Source organism: Pseudopodoces humilis, chromosome 8, assembly GCF_049639895.1.
Source record: "Pseudopodoces humilis isolate 2021_Gansu_Grassland_sample_001 chromosome 8, ASM4963989v1, whole genome shotgun sequence".
NCBI lineage: Eukaryota > Metazoa > Chordata > Aves > Passeriformes > Paridae > Pseudopodoces > Pseudopodoces humilis.
This window is the reverse complement of record NC_142207.1, coordinates 13,587,369-13,604,584: the sequence shown is the minus strand read 5'-3', so window position 1 is coordinate 13,604,584 and position 17,216 is coordinate 13,587,369. Positions and strand designations below refer to the sequence as shown.

Genomic DNA, 17,216 nt, shown 5'->3' with positions numbered 1-17,216 from the left:
CATCCCTTTCCAAAGCTTGTGCTGAGGGCTTAACCCTGCCATGAGGTAGTGAGACCCATTTTTTGCAGAGCTTTCAACATGCCCCGGTCAGAAGGGCTTGATATCTCCTGTAGGTGCTTAAATGAGATATTACCCTCTGTGTTTTGCCTGTTAAATTGGACTCATGTTTATGGAAGGAAACCAATCATGCCAAAACTTGATGCTGCTACATTCTTAAGTAGAAAAGAACTTCATTTAGTTTAATCTCCTAATAAGGAATCCTTTTTGTGTTACTGTTCACTTGAATGGCACTCTGTAGACAGTGTTGACTTTCATGAAACCTGGAAAATTATAATAATTTCTGTGGCTCTTGTTTCTCTTTCAAATCTGGTTGAGACTGGTCAGTGGACCCAAAAGTTCTCAATGAGAACTGGCAGATGGATGAACAGATGATTAGGCAGACAGATAGACAGCAGGAACACATAAGACTCGTTTCATTAGGAAACTGGACTGAAAACAGAAGTAGCAGTGAGTACTTGGATAATATTCATATTCTGGTCACCAATTTAAAAAATGCCATGTTTTTGAAACCATTTCAAAGCTTGTAGATGACATCCTTAGCGGTTTAAACAACAAAGGAAAAAACAAAGGAACATTGCTGAGACTTTTTTCCAGCTCCTTTTTTTGGTCAGAATGCTACATTTTTATAGTTTGGACTGTATTTTAAACCTTTAAAGCCAGATTCATCTTGGACTGCCCTGGAAATTTCAATGGAGGATTAATGTATGTCATTAAGCAAAGAAATATGGTCTAGTAGTTTTCAATCGCAACAAATGCTTGCTATGGTACTTCTCTGATCAACATATTTTTCACTTACTGTAAAGCCCTTGGGCTGCTCCTAAGAGTATGAAATACCCATGCAGGAAAGCTGCCACTGAATTGTTGTGATTTGAGCTGGCTGCTACATTCCTGCAGCAAAGGGCATTCTTGTTCCTAAACATTTTCCTTCCAAGCAGAAAACCAGCTCACCAAAAGGAAAGTCCCTTCCTCCATTTAATATCTATTTATTTACTCATATTTACTGTTTACTTAGAGGGCTATTTACTTATGGGCAAATTGATCCAAGTCAATCTGTAGTCTGATTATCAGCTGATGCATTAACAGGGAGAGGTTTGCTAGGTGCAGACAGAGAGGGCAAAAAGCAGGAATGCTCTTTTGAGTGGTTAAAATACATCATAAATCTACATGCAGGAAAAACAAGTTCCCGTGAAGAAAAGCATAAAGGGAAAAGCAGCTGGTTAAACCTGGAGTCTTCTTTTCTAGAGTGCTCTGAGCAGAGCAGAGAACTCCAGACATTCAGAGTCCAGTGACTCCTTTGAACTACAGTAGCTCTAGAAGGCCGTGGAAAAAGTTGGGCTGGTATTTCCTATGTAAGATTATATTGGAATGTTCTAAGAAGCTGGGCCTCTCTCTCAGCTGTCAGATCTGGGTCCTAGAGCAGAGCTGACACCCTGTGCCATCCTTCAAGGGTACTGCTCCAAGCAGCAGCAGCCACTGCTGGCCCTGCTGGCTCAAAGCAGGGCACTTTCCCAACACACAAAGTGAAACACCAAGTGGTTCACATATGAGGTGGGATTTGCAAGAGCTCTCACTGCTAAACTGCTTCTGCTTCCTTTGAAATCTGTGTCCTCACACATTCCACCTGCTCAGTTGGGCCAATAGTGAAAGTTTTGAAAATGCCATTTTATGAGTATGAGAAACATGATGGAATCAAGCCAGAAGCATAATATATATGTATTATATAGCCTCTGTCCACCTTCACTGCTCTCTACCATCTACCATAGTATTATACTATACATAATATAGCCTCTGTCCACCTTCTGTGCTTTCCAACTTCCCAGTTTAATTCACCAGTTGATGCTGCCTAACAGGTTGAAAAAGTCTGCCTTCTCAAGCAGTCATGAGACAGCCTGCAAATTTCTCAAAGCACTGTCAAAACTATTTACCACTGCCTCCAGAAAAGTATGCTTTGGAACAGTCTCAAAAGGTCTTGTTATCCCACTGAAATACCTATTAGTATAAAGAGAATGAAAGGAAAAAAAAATAAAAGAAAGAAAGAAAAATGAATCAGCCAACAGCAGTAGCACAGCCCTGGAAAATATGAAGTCATAAGTAGAGTTCAGCCAGAGCAGACTCCCATTAAATTTTGTTTAAGAGCCAAGTTCCACCCTGAGATATGTGTGAGCTGTGGTTTATTTCAGGGGGAGCTGAGCTGTACTTCATGCCATGGCAAGGCTTGGACACAAGTATGTATCTGTTACAAGAGAGGAGAAAAGCCCACTTCCTTTTTACATTTGTTTTGGTTCTGTCTGTATAGATGAAATAGAAAACTTAAAGAAGTGGATAAAATAGGCCACAGGCCCCAGCTTTACAGGCCCTCTTTGTCAAATTTAATTCGTTCTTCCACAAGACCTGAATATCTGTCTTTCTAAATCCACAAGGCTCCTTTCACAAGACGTGGGAGTCTTTCCTGGTTCCCCTGCTACACCCACGAGTGTTAAACACACAGCCAGGAACTCTAAGGATTGTTGTTCTAGCTTCTTAGCTCTTGAGAGTCCCTTTAGCAGACAGCCAGCAAGAAGTGCTCCCTAGGAGATGCACATGCTTTTTAGAGAAGGGTCACACACAGCAGTCTGACTTTAACTCTTAAGACCTTACACTGGATATTTTTGCCTGGGAAGTAGAGGTCTGCTTAATGAGGAGGGAAGAAGGGATGGCAGAGATGTTCCCTACCCTGGCTGCATTCCAAGACAGGGCTTAGGTTTACCAGCACCTTTGTGCTGTGCTGGGATGCACAGCTGTCTTCAGTCAAAAACCTTTAACATTGCTGGGGTGGGCAGCCGCTGCACAGATGGAGGGGACAAAATGATAAAGTCATGGTCACACGCTCCTGGAGGCACTGGAGTTACCTGGGGGAACTGGACAGAGGAGTTCCCTGATCCCTGCCACCAGCCGTGCATTCAGTAATGCTGAGATTCAGGTGAGATTCAAAGGTTGAATTCTTTCACCTACAAGTTAAAAGACCTCGCTCAAGAAGAGTGGCAGGCAAGGCGCAGTCCCGCCAAGCGCCGAGTCTGGATGTAAGCAGGAGATTAAAGTGTTTCATATGAGAAACTCTGGTAAATGCAAAAGCTTTTATACCCCAAGGCAACCATTTAAACACTGAATTACTAATTCTGGCTCAAAACTTTCCCATTCCTCAGATCCCTTGATGGCTGGCCTGTGCTTTAACTCTCCATTAAGCATCTGCTTCTGGCTCTAGTGGGTAAGCCCATCAGCCCCACGCTCACTGCAGCACTTCCATGGGCAGAGGAAGAAAAAGCTTTTAAGTCCTGGTTAGTCAAGAAAACCCAGCACCACCAGCATCAAAGCCACACTGGCCATCACTTGTCATGGATTCTGTAGCAGATGGGAAGAGGTGGCATTGTCCCTGGGAAAGGAAGTCTCTTTTCCTTAATGCTGGTGTAACCTAACAGCTGGTGAGGGCTAAGGGAACACACAGGCAGCTCTGGTAATGCTGCTACATCACTTCATAGTGCAGTGGCACTGAAACAAAGGACAGGGAAAATCAGTACCAAATCCCATTAGCTAGAAGACAGATTGGAAATATCCCTGCAAAGTTGGGAATGGAAAAGACAGATGTGTGTGGCCCTGGGAGTCTGGACAGACATATGACCCTCGGCCACAGCTGACTTACCATGGCTTTGTGTCTGTTAAGGGATGGAGTTTGCATTTCTTGCTACATCTCCTCACACCAAGGATATTTTCAGTGGAGGGGGGAGTGGGAGGAAATTATCCTCTAAAGGATATGGATGCTCATGCCCACAGACAGCAGGCTGGTACCATAAAGTGCCAAGTAGTGGAAAACAAAATCAATTGCAAAGCTGAACACCTACATTTATCTGCATTTCCCTGGTGAACTTCCCTCAGCCACCCACAAGTCCTGGACCTTGCTCTGTGCTGCAGGCAGCAGGGCATGACTGGGGTGGGCTGATCCCCATCTTCTCAGGTGTGAGCTGTGAAGGAAATCACTTGGGTGGAAAATTACATGTGCTATCTGTTACGGTTTCCAAGTCTCTTTTTCTCATTCAATGAGGAAAATATACCCCTTTCTTCTGGAATAAATCATAGACACATTCTTCAATTACAGATTATGTGCTTTTCCCCCTCCCACATCTCCCCCAGTGACTGCTGCAGTTTCCTATCTGACAAAAATAGCCATCCAGACCTCCAAAGGGAGAAGCTTGTATTTCTCCCTCTGGCCATCTTCATCAACTGCCAGGTCTGCAAGGCCCTGGGGCTGCACCACGATTGAGAGGGGTGAAGATTCAACTGAAGGTTTGGTACTCAGGTCACTTAAAAACAGCACAGTGGGAGCAGCAGCATGGAAGTTACACTCCTGTCTTCTCTCCTACTGGACTCTGGAGTAAACAGGACACAGGATATGCTTCCTGTCTGGAGAAGGCTTGTAGCAGCCTGGGAAAGAAAGCATGACCTTTTCCTTAAAGGAAATGCAATTCATGGAGAGGAATAAGGAGGAAAGTCCAGGCTGCATTTTTTTTCTTAAAAACAGTGTCATGCAGCTGTACCTCAACTCGCTTTCTCCCCTGTGCTTAAAGCTGATCTTTATTTATTTAGCATTGCCACATTTTAAAGAGTTTCATACCTCTCTGTCAACCCATTGTTGCTCCAGTCAGTCATGAACCTTCTGACACAAGTCAGAGGCTGTCAAGATGAAAGGTTTCATTCATAGCAAGCAAAGGAAGCCAGATGAGGTACCTCGAGAGCAGAAGGGCTTAGCTCATGCTCTGTTTCCAGCTCACAAATGGTTATGTCCCCAGGATGCAGAGATTAAGCATCTCACACAGAACATGGGAGGAGGAAGAAGAGCCTTTGTCTGAGATTCACAGATTTTAATGGATTCCAGAAAGGGAATTTTTTTACCCAGGAGCAACAGCAAAGTTCAGAGAAATGTAAAAGCATTTATCTCCCCAGTTATGTTCCTGCCTGCCAAAAGCTGGAGGGGTGATTTACTCCTCCTTGGTACAAAGAGTCCCTTATGGATCATTAATTCACAGGGGGAATAAGCTCAGGAGCCACAGACATCTCTTCTTAATGTGCAAGAACCTGGAATCAGCAGGAAGTTTTCTTTGGGACCATACAGGATCAGTTTATTTGCACCCCACTACCCCCAGTCTTCAATAGTGCTTCCTACAAGAGTTCTAGTTCCCATTGATAAATCACTTTGCCTTCATTAAAATCTGTGGTGATAGTAGATGAGGCTGGTGTGAGATAAACCAAGGCATTTGAAGCAGAGTAATATTAAAAACTTAAGGTCTGAAATCAGCAAATTCTGATACAAAGTCCAATAAAATCAATATGAGCAATATCAAATTCCAGGGTACAAGTATCTCAACAACACTGATTTCTGTACTGCAATGGCAGCTTGCAATAAGTAAGGCATTTCCCAAGAAACTCTGCAGAAACAGGAAGGACACAGAAACAGGACTATTTGTTTACAGGCTAGGACCTCAGGTGATCTCAGGTGATGAAGTTTTCTATTTACAGCTAGAGCTGTACAGAAAACATGCACCAAAGGGGTTAGATCTGGTGGACACCATTGTTAATATTTTCTCATTTCTTTAGAAGTAACAAAAAGAAAAATACTCTCATTTTATCTCACTTTGACTCTGTGAAAGCACCTGAAAATATTTCTATAATGTCTCAGTTGCTAAGTGAGAAACATTATAGACTATGTCTCTCTCTATATATTCACAATATGCAGATATTTACAACATGCCACTGTTCTATGGTGGATGGCATTTTATGTTCTTTACCTCGGCAAAAAAGAAGTGCAGCAGGGAATTACATTTCTGTATTCAAATTTCCCAAGAAGCACTCCTTGCTTAGATTTGCCAGGTTCCACATAAGTCTGGTAAATACACATCCTTGTTACTGTAAATTACTTACAAGAGCAGAAATGTGGCTGAAAGGGAAAACCCAAAGCTGGCTAGTGTCCTTGGATTTTATGCTCTCGTGTGTGTCTACATGTACATACAGCATCCTTTATTTTGGCTCTTTGTCACACAGTTAGGCTTTGACAAATTGAAAAGTATTAAGATTAGAACAATCATGTTTACATGTATTACCACCTGCTACTTCATTTCTTCCATGGTGCTTAAATGTTTAGGCATGTGGCTTTGAAACACAGTACCTTTAATGCACTTAAAAACCCTGCTGGATTTCCAGCTCTCTTTGATCTCCACAGTCTAGAGACTATCTCAGAGAATAAAAATAAATATGTTTAGGGGAAAAAATATTTTCAAGGAGAAACCCCTAAAGTTCTTCCAGCTTGATATGCATTACCAGTTGATGTCATACCTAAGGTTGTTTTTTGCATTTTATCTTCATGTTTCAGGAGACTGAAATCTCTATCCAGAATCAGCAACTTGATGAGGTAACTTGGGAAGACAGACGTGGTCAGCATCACATGGGCACCAAAGTGTCAAATAATTATTTGGTGATTCTTGCTTAAAAAGGAGATGGAGGGAGAATCCATTCTGTCCTGAGAAATTTACAGACTAAGCAAAGTAAAAAAGGATTCACTTTTGCAAGTGAAGAAGAAGACTGTATTTTGTCAAGAGGAAATGGGAAGGATGTGAGTGGAAAGCTTGCTATTAATCATGAGTAGGAAGGAAACATTAATTGGAGAACTGGAAACAGAAGAAAGATTCAGATAACCAAGGGTATGAAAAAACAAGCTTCTTTTGGGTGCTGTACAACGCCATCTTTTCCATCTCTCACCATGCCAAGTCACCATGTGTCACTACCCTTGTGATAACAGCTTAGATTTGTAGTAATTTCAAATTGTCTCCTGTGCAGCAAGTACAAATCAGATCTGCGTTCATGGGTCAGGGTGTGGGGTGGTTTACTTGGGAAAAGTTGTTTTGAAGAACCAGATCCATTCAGTTATAGAAAAGGTAAGATAGAAGGGTATTTTTCATGGGTCCATGTTCATGAGCTGTAGGTGTGACAAGTAGACAGCTCTTAGTGGGAGATGGTAAAGTGCCAAAGGCAATCAGCAAGGTTTCAAAAGAATTAATTTCTTCACATTAGGCAAACAAGACACATTAGTCTTCATGAGAATGACATACCAAGCACCCTTTGAATCATATAATCATTGGGTTGGGTTGGGTTGGGTTGGGTTGGGTTGGGTTGAAGGGGCCTTAAAGACCATCTTTTCCCAACCAAATCCCCACAGTCAGTGACATCTTCAACTAGACGATGTTGCTCAAAGTCCCAGCCAACCTGGCCATCCTCTCCCTGGTGGTGTTCTTTTTGGCTTTGGTGATGTTAGCAGAAGTTGTTCACTCCACTCTTCTTCATGGCTGGAGCAGGATAGGTTGGGTAACACGAAAAGTGAGGGTGTTCAAAGAACACTGACTGCTTTTGCAAAAGAGTGAAAGAAACGTTTTTTTCCAAGCAAAGGGGAAGTTGAAACTTGGTTCCCAACTGCAGATTTGTTTCCTGGTGTACTCAACATTTTATGCAGGGTTTTCTGTAGAGAGAGATACAGCCTAATTCTGTGTATAGCTCCTCTTTCCACCAAGGGCTTAATTGCCGTTACTAACTAGTAGCAGAGCTACTTTAAACTAAAAAAAAACAACAGTCCCAATGAGTTCAGTGTGGGGAAAACTGCATTTTTATGCAATAGAGTCTAAAAATCAAAGGCCATTGAGGTAATTATGGAAATTCAAGAGAGAGAGACAATAATCATCTCTCCCAGTTGTACGATTCAGAATGTAAAAAGCACGTCCCAGTTGTAACTAAAAATTGCTATGTGACGACAGGAAAGATCTGGAGAGGGGAGGTGCTGTTTCATAGCAGGCTGTGAAGATGAGAGAGCAAAGAGAAATCAATAAAGAAGAGAGAGAGTGGAAGAGAGGGCAGCTCCCAAAGGAAGCAAAGCCTCAGCCCAGATGGGAAAGATCTATGTCTTCCCATCCTGTTCTTTTTTTCCTTCCCACTGGCAGCACTGTGGAAGGTCCTTGAGAGAAGGGGGAAAATAGCATTTAACAGCTGGGACCTCTGTGTCCCTTGTGTGTTCAGATTTGACCATTTACTTTTGGGCCAAGAAAGGGACAGACGGGTAGGACTAGGAGGTGCAGAGGATATCTGAACTAGACAACATAAGAGAGCAGGTGTGAGAGATGCCAGAGATGCACCAAGGATTTAATTTCCTGCTTGCTTTGTTGGATGGGACTGGGACTGTGCTTGTTACGCTTGCATGAATCATTGAGAGTTAGAAGAGCAACCTCAGCTAGCTCATGAGTACTGGTTATGAAGTTTCAGGAAATAAAAGACTAGACTGTTTCACAATAAATTGGTAAACTTCTAGCCCTAGTACATGCTAAGAAAATCTTGAAAGCAACAATATATTCTAGAAGGTAGAAATAAAACATAAAAATCCAGCATGTCATTGAAAATGTACACAAGTTTCCTGAATTCTTGGATGACAACAAGTTAATGTTAACTCTTCACAATCCATTAGAAATATATTTTCCCTCTACTCCTTTGTACATGTAACTCTATAATCTCTTGTGTTTAAGTGATTTGTGGTCTATTTGTCTCACCTAAGGATTATTTGGTTCATCTAGAGACAGCCATGAATACCTGCTTTTTCATCCCTTCTTAAGTGACTGAAACTTTTGAAACATCCAATTAGCAGACAAGAAGCATCTTGCTTTTGTCTTAGTAAGAACACTTTTCAAAGAAAATGAGATGAACAACAGAGAAGTTTGCCTACCAAAAAAAAAGGTTAACTGGAATAACAGTTCTGAAAAAATCTCTTGCAGTATAAATAAATCTTCTCAACTGTTTGAGGGGGACACAGAATTATGTAATATGATGGAATTGATTATTGAATAAGTATTTTGTTTCCAAAGGAGGGTAGGTTTTTTAAAGAATAACTTTAATTTCAGGATGAATATACTAATATGATCAGTGTTTCTAGAAAACTGTCCTAAAAATACAACTACCAAATTCTCCCAAGCACAGATGAGCTAGAAGAGAAATATAAACCTGAACAAATAAGGCCATATAAGTAGTTGAAAGGGTGGTGGGTATAAATACATATGTCTTTGTATACATATGCATACAGATATAGGGTATATTGTATATACATACACTCTGGGTGTGTATATATGTGGGTATAGCTGGAATTCAAACCCTTTTTCTATGTTTGGTGTTACTGAAGGAGTCTCTGCTTGCAGCTCCTACACATAAGTAAGGATTTGATGTCTGATTCTGCATGGCTGTGACCTTGTCACACATGTCCTGTATGTTGTGGACTGCCTCATAAAACTAGATATTTTAAAAATGTAGTCCCCAGTAAAATAGGCATTTATCACTCACAGTAACAAAGAACTGTCTCAGGGTGTGTTCAAAAGCCCCCCTGCAACTTACTGATAAAAAGCTTAACTCTGTTTCAGGGCTTATCTGGAGAAAAAAGAGGTAGAGACCCTCATGAAATAACTGAATTTTTTTCCCTCTTAAGACGAAAAAGAGAGGAAGAGGAAAGGAAAGAAAAATGGCTTTAAAACTCCAATGCAGCAGAACAAGTTTAACCCATTGAGATTTTAAGTGAAGTTTTCTGCTTCATCAGGAAGAACCCTGTGGTGAAACATATGTCAGAAGAGAAGAAGATATGAAAAACTGTCCTCCTTTGCATATGAGATGATTAATTAAGAGGAAAATCACTTAGCCAGCTGTCTCATTGGTGAAACTACACGTGCAAGGTACATCTGCAATAAGGGAGCAGTATAGCACAGGCAGTGCATTTGATTTCCATGCTAACATAGCAGAGATCGGAATCTGGTGTGAATTAGATTGTGCTGACTCTTCAAGAAACACAGGAGTCCAGATTTTATTTCAGCCTCAGATTATGAGCTGCATGTCTGTTGTGATAGCATTGCAGTGTTGGTACTTGATGCAGTTATCAGTTACAAATAAATTATCCAGAGAAGAGAGGCCTTTCCTCCACTCGTGTTCATAAATTGCTGACAGACAAAGCCTGATTTCTCCAAGTGACACTTTTGTCCATTCTCCAAGTAGTTTTTCAGAATGCTTAGCAGCTGGTGAATTTTTCATCTACTCATTACTGGGGTAATGCTGTCAAATTAATCTGACTTAGAAAAATAAGTAAGTAAAACACAACTGTCTGCTGCCCAAATACCTGCCCTCCTAAGGTGTTCCTATATTCTTACTGTGGCATCTGGTTTTTTCATGCATTTTCTATCACAACTTGTATGTAAAGCAAAAAATTGTAAACAAAATTCCTACTTATGCCAAATGCTATTTTCAAACGTTTTCTGATCTTTCTGTGGGAAACAAGCAGGCCACTTACTAAATAACTTCTGAGCTATGTTTTTTCCTTAGCATGCATTACAGAATTAGGGAGTGGGAAGCAAAGAGCTGTTGCCCCAGTGAATCTACTGGAATCAAACCAACTCCTACCTCCCAGCTTTGCCCAGCTAGAAGCTGCCTCACCAGCAGTGTCTATGGAGAGCAGCCATTTCTCTTCCACCTGTAATCTCTCCTCTTTACCAGCCTTTTGAAGAAGAGGTGACTGTACAGCACCTAGCACAATCAGATCCCTCTGTTGGCTTGAATTTCTCTACACTATAGGAATACTAATCCCTCCTCAACAATAGAGACAGGCACTGCACAGAACACGCACACAAACAGACTTTCATTAGTGAATGCAGTCCTGAAAGCCTGTTTTACAAAAGACTTTGCTGATTGGACTCAGTCATTTGAACAGCGATGGATACACGGTATATTACACAAGAGCCTAGAAAGAAAGGTGCAGCAGTATCAGCAATGAGATGCAGACACTGCATAATTCTGTAATATTAAAAGGCTTAAGCACACAGCTAGACATAACCTGAATCTCTAACATCTACTGTGTATTTTTTTTTTTAATTATGCCCAGAAATGCTGAAAATTGTGTATTTTGAAACTGCAGACTCCTATTTGGGTCGATAGCCTCCCTGTTCTCTCCAGCTCAGCGGTTTGCCAACATTTCTGCTGTTAATTACTGAAATTTCAGGTGCATTCTGAGCCTTTCAATTCCCAGACTTTCACATAAATATGTCAGACAATGAGGGTGTCAGGAGAGCCCTGGGGTACAAAGCCAAAATTTTCAATTCATATGCACAGTGGTGGGAAACAGACGTACAAGGAGAGACATTTAATTTACATAAATGCTTTTAGGATATGTTTTGAAATTTCTTTGCTAAAAAGGAGAGGTTATTATAATCTATAGGTTTCCTTGTGCATAAATGCTGACAGGTTTACCAGTGAAGACCAGATTTTCATAATCAATAGCCTCTGTTTTTGTTTATCACTTACTGTCACAGGCAAGCACTTCTGTTGATTAAGGGCATTGAAATCACATATATTGCCAAGGTGTGAATAACACTATTAAAAACCTAAAGGGTTCATTCCAGGGTTTTCACAGGCCTTGTGTGAAAGACAAGTGGTATTGCTCCAGGAACACACAAAAGGACCAGTTTGCAGTCCCAAAATATATCTCATTATGAGTTAAAGATGTGGCAAGGCTGTTCTCAGAACCACAGTCCCTGTTCACAGCCAGAAGTCCCTCTGAAGCCACCTTTGCAAGGTTTCAGCCTCTCTGAGGGGACAGCCCACACTTTAGTGACTTGTTTTGCCAGAAGCTCTATCACTGGGGCAGGTGGAGAAGCTTGGGCTGATGGAGCCAAGACCTCCTGCTTGTAAAACAGAGGCAGCACCAGACTGTGCTCCCCTGAGCAGGGTAGTGCCTGAGTTACTGCTGGAGGACAGCTGGCAATGCAGAGGGAGTGCATACAGCCCAAGAAGGCTGGCTTTGCTTCACCCTCTTCCTCCCCCTCTTCCTCCCTCTGCAGCTGGGGTATGGCCTGAGGACCAGCCTTGCTTCTTGGTTTCCTCTTGGGCCAGTTCTTCTGCGCTGCACACATCCCACTGCTTCCCTATCCCCCCAGGAAGAGGGAGGGATATCTGTTGATGGATGAGGAGGAAAAGTAGCTTCCACAAACTGCTCTCCTTAACCACTAACTCCTTTGCCAGATGGCATTTGGAACATGAGACCCCAGATAAACACTGCCAGGCTGCTGGGTGCAGATGAAATCCTGTAAATTGGTGAACACCTTTGACCCATAAAGATGGCTTTGCATGGATCACCGCCTCCCCAGGTTGAACCTTTGACTTGGTGACGTTTATTGTCCTAATCCTCCACCTCATTTAAGCTGCCCCACTGCCTCAAAATAGGGTCACTGCAGTCTATAAGGAAGAGGGCAAAAGCTGCTAGCTGAATTGAGATTGCCAAACCAGTGGAGTTCCTCAGGTTTCACAGCAGTCAGGCAGCTACAGCTTGCACATCTGAGCAGGAAGCAAATGCATCACAGAGTTACTGTCTCCCTCACCTCTGCTGTGTGTACAGAGAGCCCACTCAGATTCCTGGTGGATATCTGAGCTGGGCATGGGAAGTGCCCAAGGTGAGACAGTGGGACATCCCCATATAAAAGCAGAATACATTTACAGCTTTCACAGAGTTGAATATTTAAAATCTGAAACAGTACATGCTCCCCCCTGGGCTGACAGGATCATACTGCATTTATAGAATGAATAAAAATTCCTTATCAGACGTGGGTGAATACAAGGAGATAAGCAAAGTACATGAGCAATTAGGAAACTTAACACTGTTCAGTTTACATCAGTTGGCAGCTGCTCTCTGGTCTCACCTGCAGGTATTCAGCAAAGAATTAATATGTTCAGTATAGTCAAAAGTTTTTGATGATTATTTTATGCATTTTCATACCCATCTCAAAGATTTTCACTGTGGCACTGAAGCAAATTTGTTTTCCCAATTATTCTGCCTCTCTGGCAAACATCTGCTGTCCATGCTGCGCAGTGCCTGTCAATACACTGAACTTTCAATCGTTTCTTGTCTTGTTTCTTGCAAAAATAGCAGGAATTTTACTAGGAAATAAGACCCTTTTCCCAAAGACCTTCCCTCAAAACCTCAACCATTATCAATGCACTAAACTTGCATTATACAGAAATATAGTATTATTAGATTTCCCTCTAACTTTTGTTCCAAATCTATAAATTTGATCCATCTATTAAAAAACAAAACAAAATGGAACCAAAAAATCCCCAAAGACAATATATTGTGACTATTTTGCATCCAGAATTCTTCTAGCTGGATTGCAAGCACTTTATTTTCATGGAGAGAATCATATGATCTTAAAATAGTTCAAACTGAGAATTCCTGTCCACATTTTGGAAAAAAAGCTAAGAGAACCTGATGCATCTGTCGTTTTTCATTATGAGCAGACAAAAGGTCCTATGGGGCACTAACTCCTCATCCAGCTCCCACCTAGGGCCTTCTGTGGGGTCTGACAACCTGGTTCTGCCAGAGAAGTTGTTTGTAATGTATTCAGGTCTGTAGAGCTGGTCCTGGATGTGTCACTTGGCCAAATCTGTCACCAAGTATACAAGACTGGGTCTGGACCCTTGCTGATATTCCACAATACACAAGAAGAACCTCAGTGAGTTATGACCACCCTCCTGGACATGCTTGGAGAGCACTAATAACAGTAATTTACACAAGCTTTGCCAAACCCAAGCTCTCAGAATGCTGAATTAGCCTGCCTGTATCTTTCCTGGCTATAACAGAAAACAAGCTGCAATAGAAAACAAGCTCTAATATTCTAAACTGTAGAAGGAAGTAGAATAGTAAAGGTAACATTTAATCTTTCCTGTTGGTTAGAACCTGCAAAAGGGACTAATGGGTAACTAGAAATTGCTGGTTGGGATTCCAGAGATTCTGCTTGCTGTGTCTTTTCCGCTGGATCAGCCTGCCTCATTCAAAGCCTGGGAAACCTTGTCAGTGTCTACAGCCATACAGAACAAATATCCTTACAGCAGTATCTGGATCAAACCCTGAATTGCAGGCTGCTCCCAGCAGTGCTGTCTGTGCTTTCTGCCTTCATTGCTGATACCGTGGTAAGATAAATAATTCTGCTATTGGCAGCTTATTTATTAAAAATAAAACAAACACACTTTCTTGAATTAAAATAAGAAAGATCACACTAAAGCCATAAGAAAAAAAAAAAAATATATTGCAGCAACAAAAACTCAAGAGTTCTTCACAGCTTATCAAAGCATAATCCACCTTCTGTACTTTACCTTTCTTTTTAATACTGTCCCAAAATGAACACTGTCATACTGCAGCTGAGCCTCTGTGCTCACTTGACTGTTTGGGCCAAATTCTCTCTTTTAAAATTTACTCAAATATGCAGAGTTATGCAAACAGAGGACTTGCCCTCCTGTACCCTCTCTTGCTGAAAAACCAATTTGCTTGTCCTTAAGCCCATGTTTCTAAATTTCCAGGAGCAGAAGCACATTGTGGCTTTAAATATAGACTGTCAGTTTGTGGCTTGAGTCTCATGTTACACACAGACAGCTTGAGACTCTAAACGCAAGTTGGGCAGCACCATTACTATCTTAAAAAAGCGTCAGTACGCTTTCAAAATGCTCTATAACTTCATTCCTGAAGGCGGGGGGAGGGAAAAACATTCAAATGAAACTTTTCTAAGCTGGGGTTTAGGCGGAAACGTTACTAACTTTGCTTGGTCCTATTCAGGAGCCAGAGTTTCCAGAGCCTGTTTCAGTTCTTCCCTCACACACGCGCACACACAAACACAAAGAATTAAGAAAGAAAACAGCTTCTTCACAACTTTTTTCCTTCAGGATTAGTCTCAGGCATTCCTTTTTTTTTTTTTTTTTTTCTTCTCCCCATATGAAATGCATTAGACAATCTTTTCCTTAAGCGGCGGACTGATAAATCCACTCTCATTGTAAGGGGGGAGGGGGGGTAAGGGTACTCACGTGGTTGAGATGTCGCATTGTTTTGGGAACTCATAATTTACGCCTTTGAAAAATGCCTTATTTGTGTTGACAGTCTCTCTTCCCTGCTCAGAACTGACGGCGGGATTGAACAGAACAGCTGGAAGAACCCAGGAAAATGCTCCTCTTGTTCGGGCTCTCCTTGCCTGGCTCCTGACCCCTTTACAACTGGAAAAGGAAACAGCACATGTGTCATTCTCTTTTGCCTGTGTAGCTCACATGAGCGGGGAGGGGCACCCATTTGCAGATAGCAGTAACTGTATTCAAGTTTTGCAAGTTGGATGTATTCCACCCCTTTGCTTTTATTAGCCAGCAACTGGTGGAAAGAAAATGCTCTTTTCATTCTTAGCCAAATCTAGACGCACCTATTAAATCCACTTCCCAAACCCCTATCCACTGCTGTTGATGCTATTTCTGTAAAGTGCAAAACTTGCTGCTGACTCCCTTTCCTAAAATGTCAACCATTAGTGGGTAGGATTGAAAGTAAGACTTTCAGTTTTTGTTGTGCATCATCCCCCTTAACCCTCACGGTCTGACTGATTCACCTTTAACAGGTGAAAATTGAGGATGGCATTTACTGGGTCAAAGTAGTTACGTCAGCATATACCATGAATCTACACTGTGCTCAAAACAAGGAGGAACCTGTGGCTACAGCACAGGCTGAGGCACAAGTAACTCCAGTCATGGCTCTGACACAGGCTTCCTATGGCACCTTTGACAAAACATTTAATCTCTGCCCCAGTTTGCCATTGGTAGAATAAAGATGAGACACCTAGTTTCTCCCTAGTATTGGTATTTTTATTTTAATTTACAGGCTAGGGTTATTTATGAATAAGATGTGTTTATTGGGCTGCAGAGGTTAATTTGCATACTCCACTGCAAGTTTTTCAGCCTAGACTAGGGTGCCAGCTGCCTTGTTTATATAGCTGCCATTTAAAGCTATCTGTTTGGCTGTCTGCATGCTGTGCTGCAGTCAGCACCATGTAGGCACTGTAAGTGTGCATACACAGCCTGTATGTAGCTGACATGGACTAGGACTTCTAGGTTATGCCAGAACAGGAGTAATTTTTAATGCAGATGCCTTAAACACTAACAAGAGTGGACAAAGTTTCCATTTTCCTGGTGTCTGCTATGGAGTCAGGATGCCTGTGACAGCAGAAACACAGTAACCATCAGGATGGAGGTGACAAAAAACACAGTAATGAAATCCAGGCTGGGACCATCCTGTTTTGCAAAACTGTCACAGGATATTTCTGTGAAATCATCTCAGTGACCTCCTACAAGAAATCACTGCCGTGAACTTGGCTCACAGTATTTATTTAACAGCTATAGGATGGAAAGAACAGTGACTTATTTACGTGCCAACAGCAACTAACAGCTTGTTTGTGAACATGGATGCAGTAAATGACTTCAGTCAGAATTTCCACTCTCTGGGCCCATGGTAGAGAGCTCTGGAACATTTAGTGATAGAGCAAAGCAAGGCACAAAACAATGACAGGGAAATAATAGGAAAAACTCCTGACGTTGCTGCACTGGCTTCAGCTCTATAGTGTGACATTCATTTACACCTGATAGCTTCTCTATGAAAATACTGATGGGCATGATTTTGATTATTGCTTCTGTGTAAGAAACACAATGTGCACAGGAAAAATTGGGGCTTTCTGTTCTGACTCATGACAATTTTTGTCATGCAAAGTTTTTACATTTAAATCGTTCATCTTCGTGATCAAGGACAAGTTGGGTGGCCTTAGAGCAACCTGGTCTAGTGTAGGATGTCAGAAGGGTTGCAACTAGATGATCTAACCCAAACCATTGAATGATTCTATGATTCTGCGATCCCTAAGAAATTTCAGAACTTCCAGTGAGAAAAGATTTCCTAGTTGCTGCAGATGATGTGAAGGATGATGGTAGTGATGGTTTTATCATGTTAGAGCCAGTGGTCTGGACTGTCTTAGGAATTTTGTGGCAAATAGTCAAATTGGCATGCATGATTAGGTCCTGGTGCTTAACCCCTCTGCATCTGTGCAACACTACCTACATCTGTTTGTGCTCTTATTAAAGCTGCTCTCCCCTCCACCAAAATCACTGGAGGAGTTACATCCAAGTTTATGGAGTATTCTGGCAGATCCAAACTCGCATGGGAAATTCACCCTTAATGTGTTATCTTCACTTTTCTTGGGACTTCTTTCTTTACTTATTGAGTA

General features: G+C 41.7%; 1 protein-coding gene across 1 annotated transcript in view; it reads right to left on the bottom strand.

The window, feature by feature from the left end:
* The window catches only part of GYPC (glycophorin C (Gerbich blood group)), a 33,825-nt gene extending 18,622 nt beyond the window's left edge, over positions 1-15,203 (bottom strand). The window contains exon 1 of the mRNA XM_005519671.3: positions 14,995-15,203. Within this exon, the coding sequence (XP_005519728.1) occupies positions 14,995-15,028 (34 nt within the window). The 5' untranslated portion in view covers positions 15,029-15,203. The remainder of the gene's footprint in view (positions 1-14,994) is intronic.
* Positions 15,204-17,216: the final 2,013 nt, after the last annotated feature.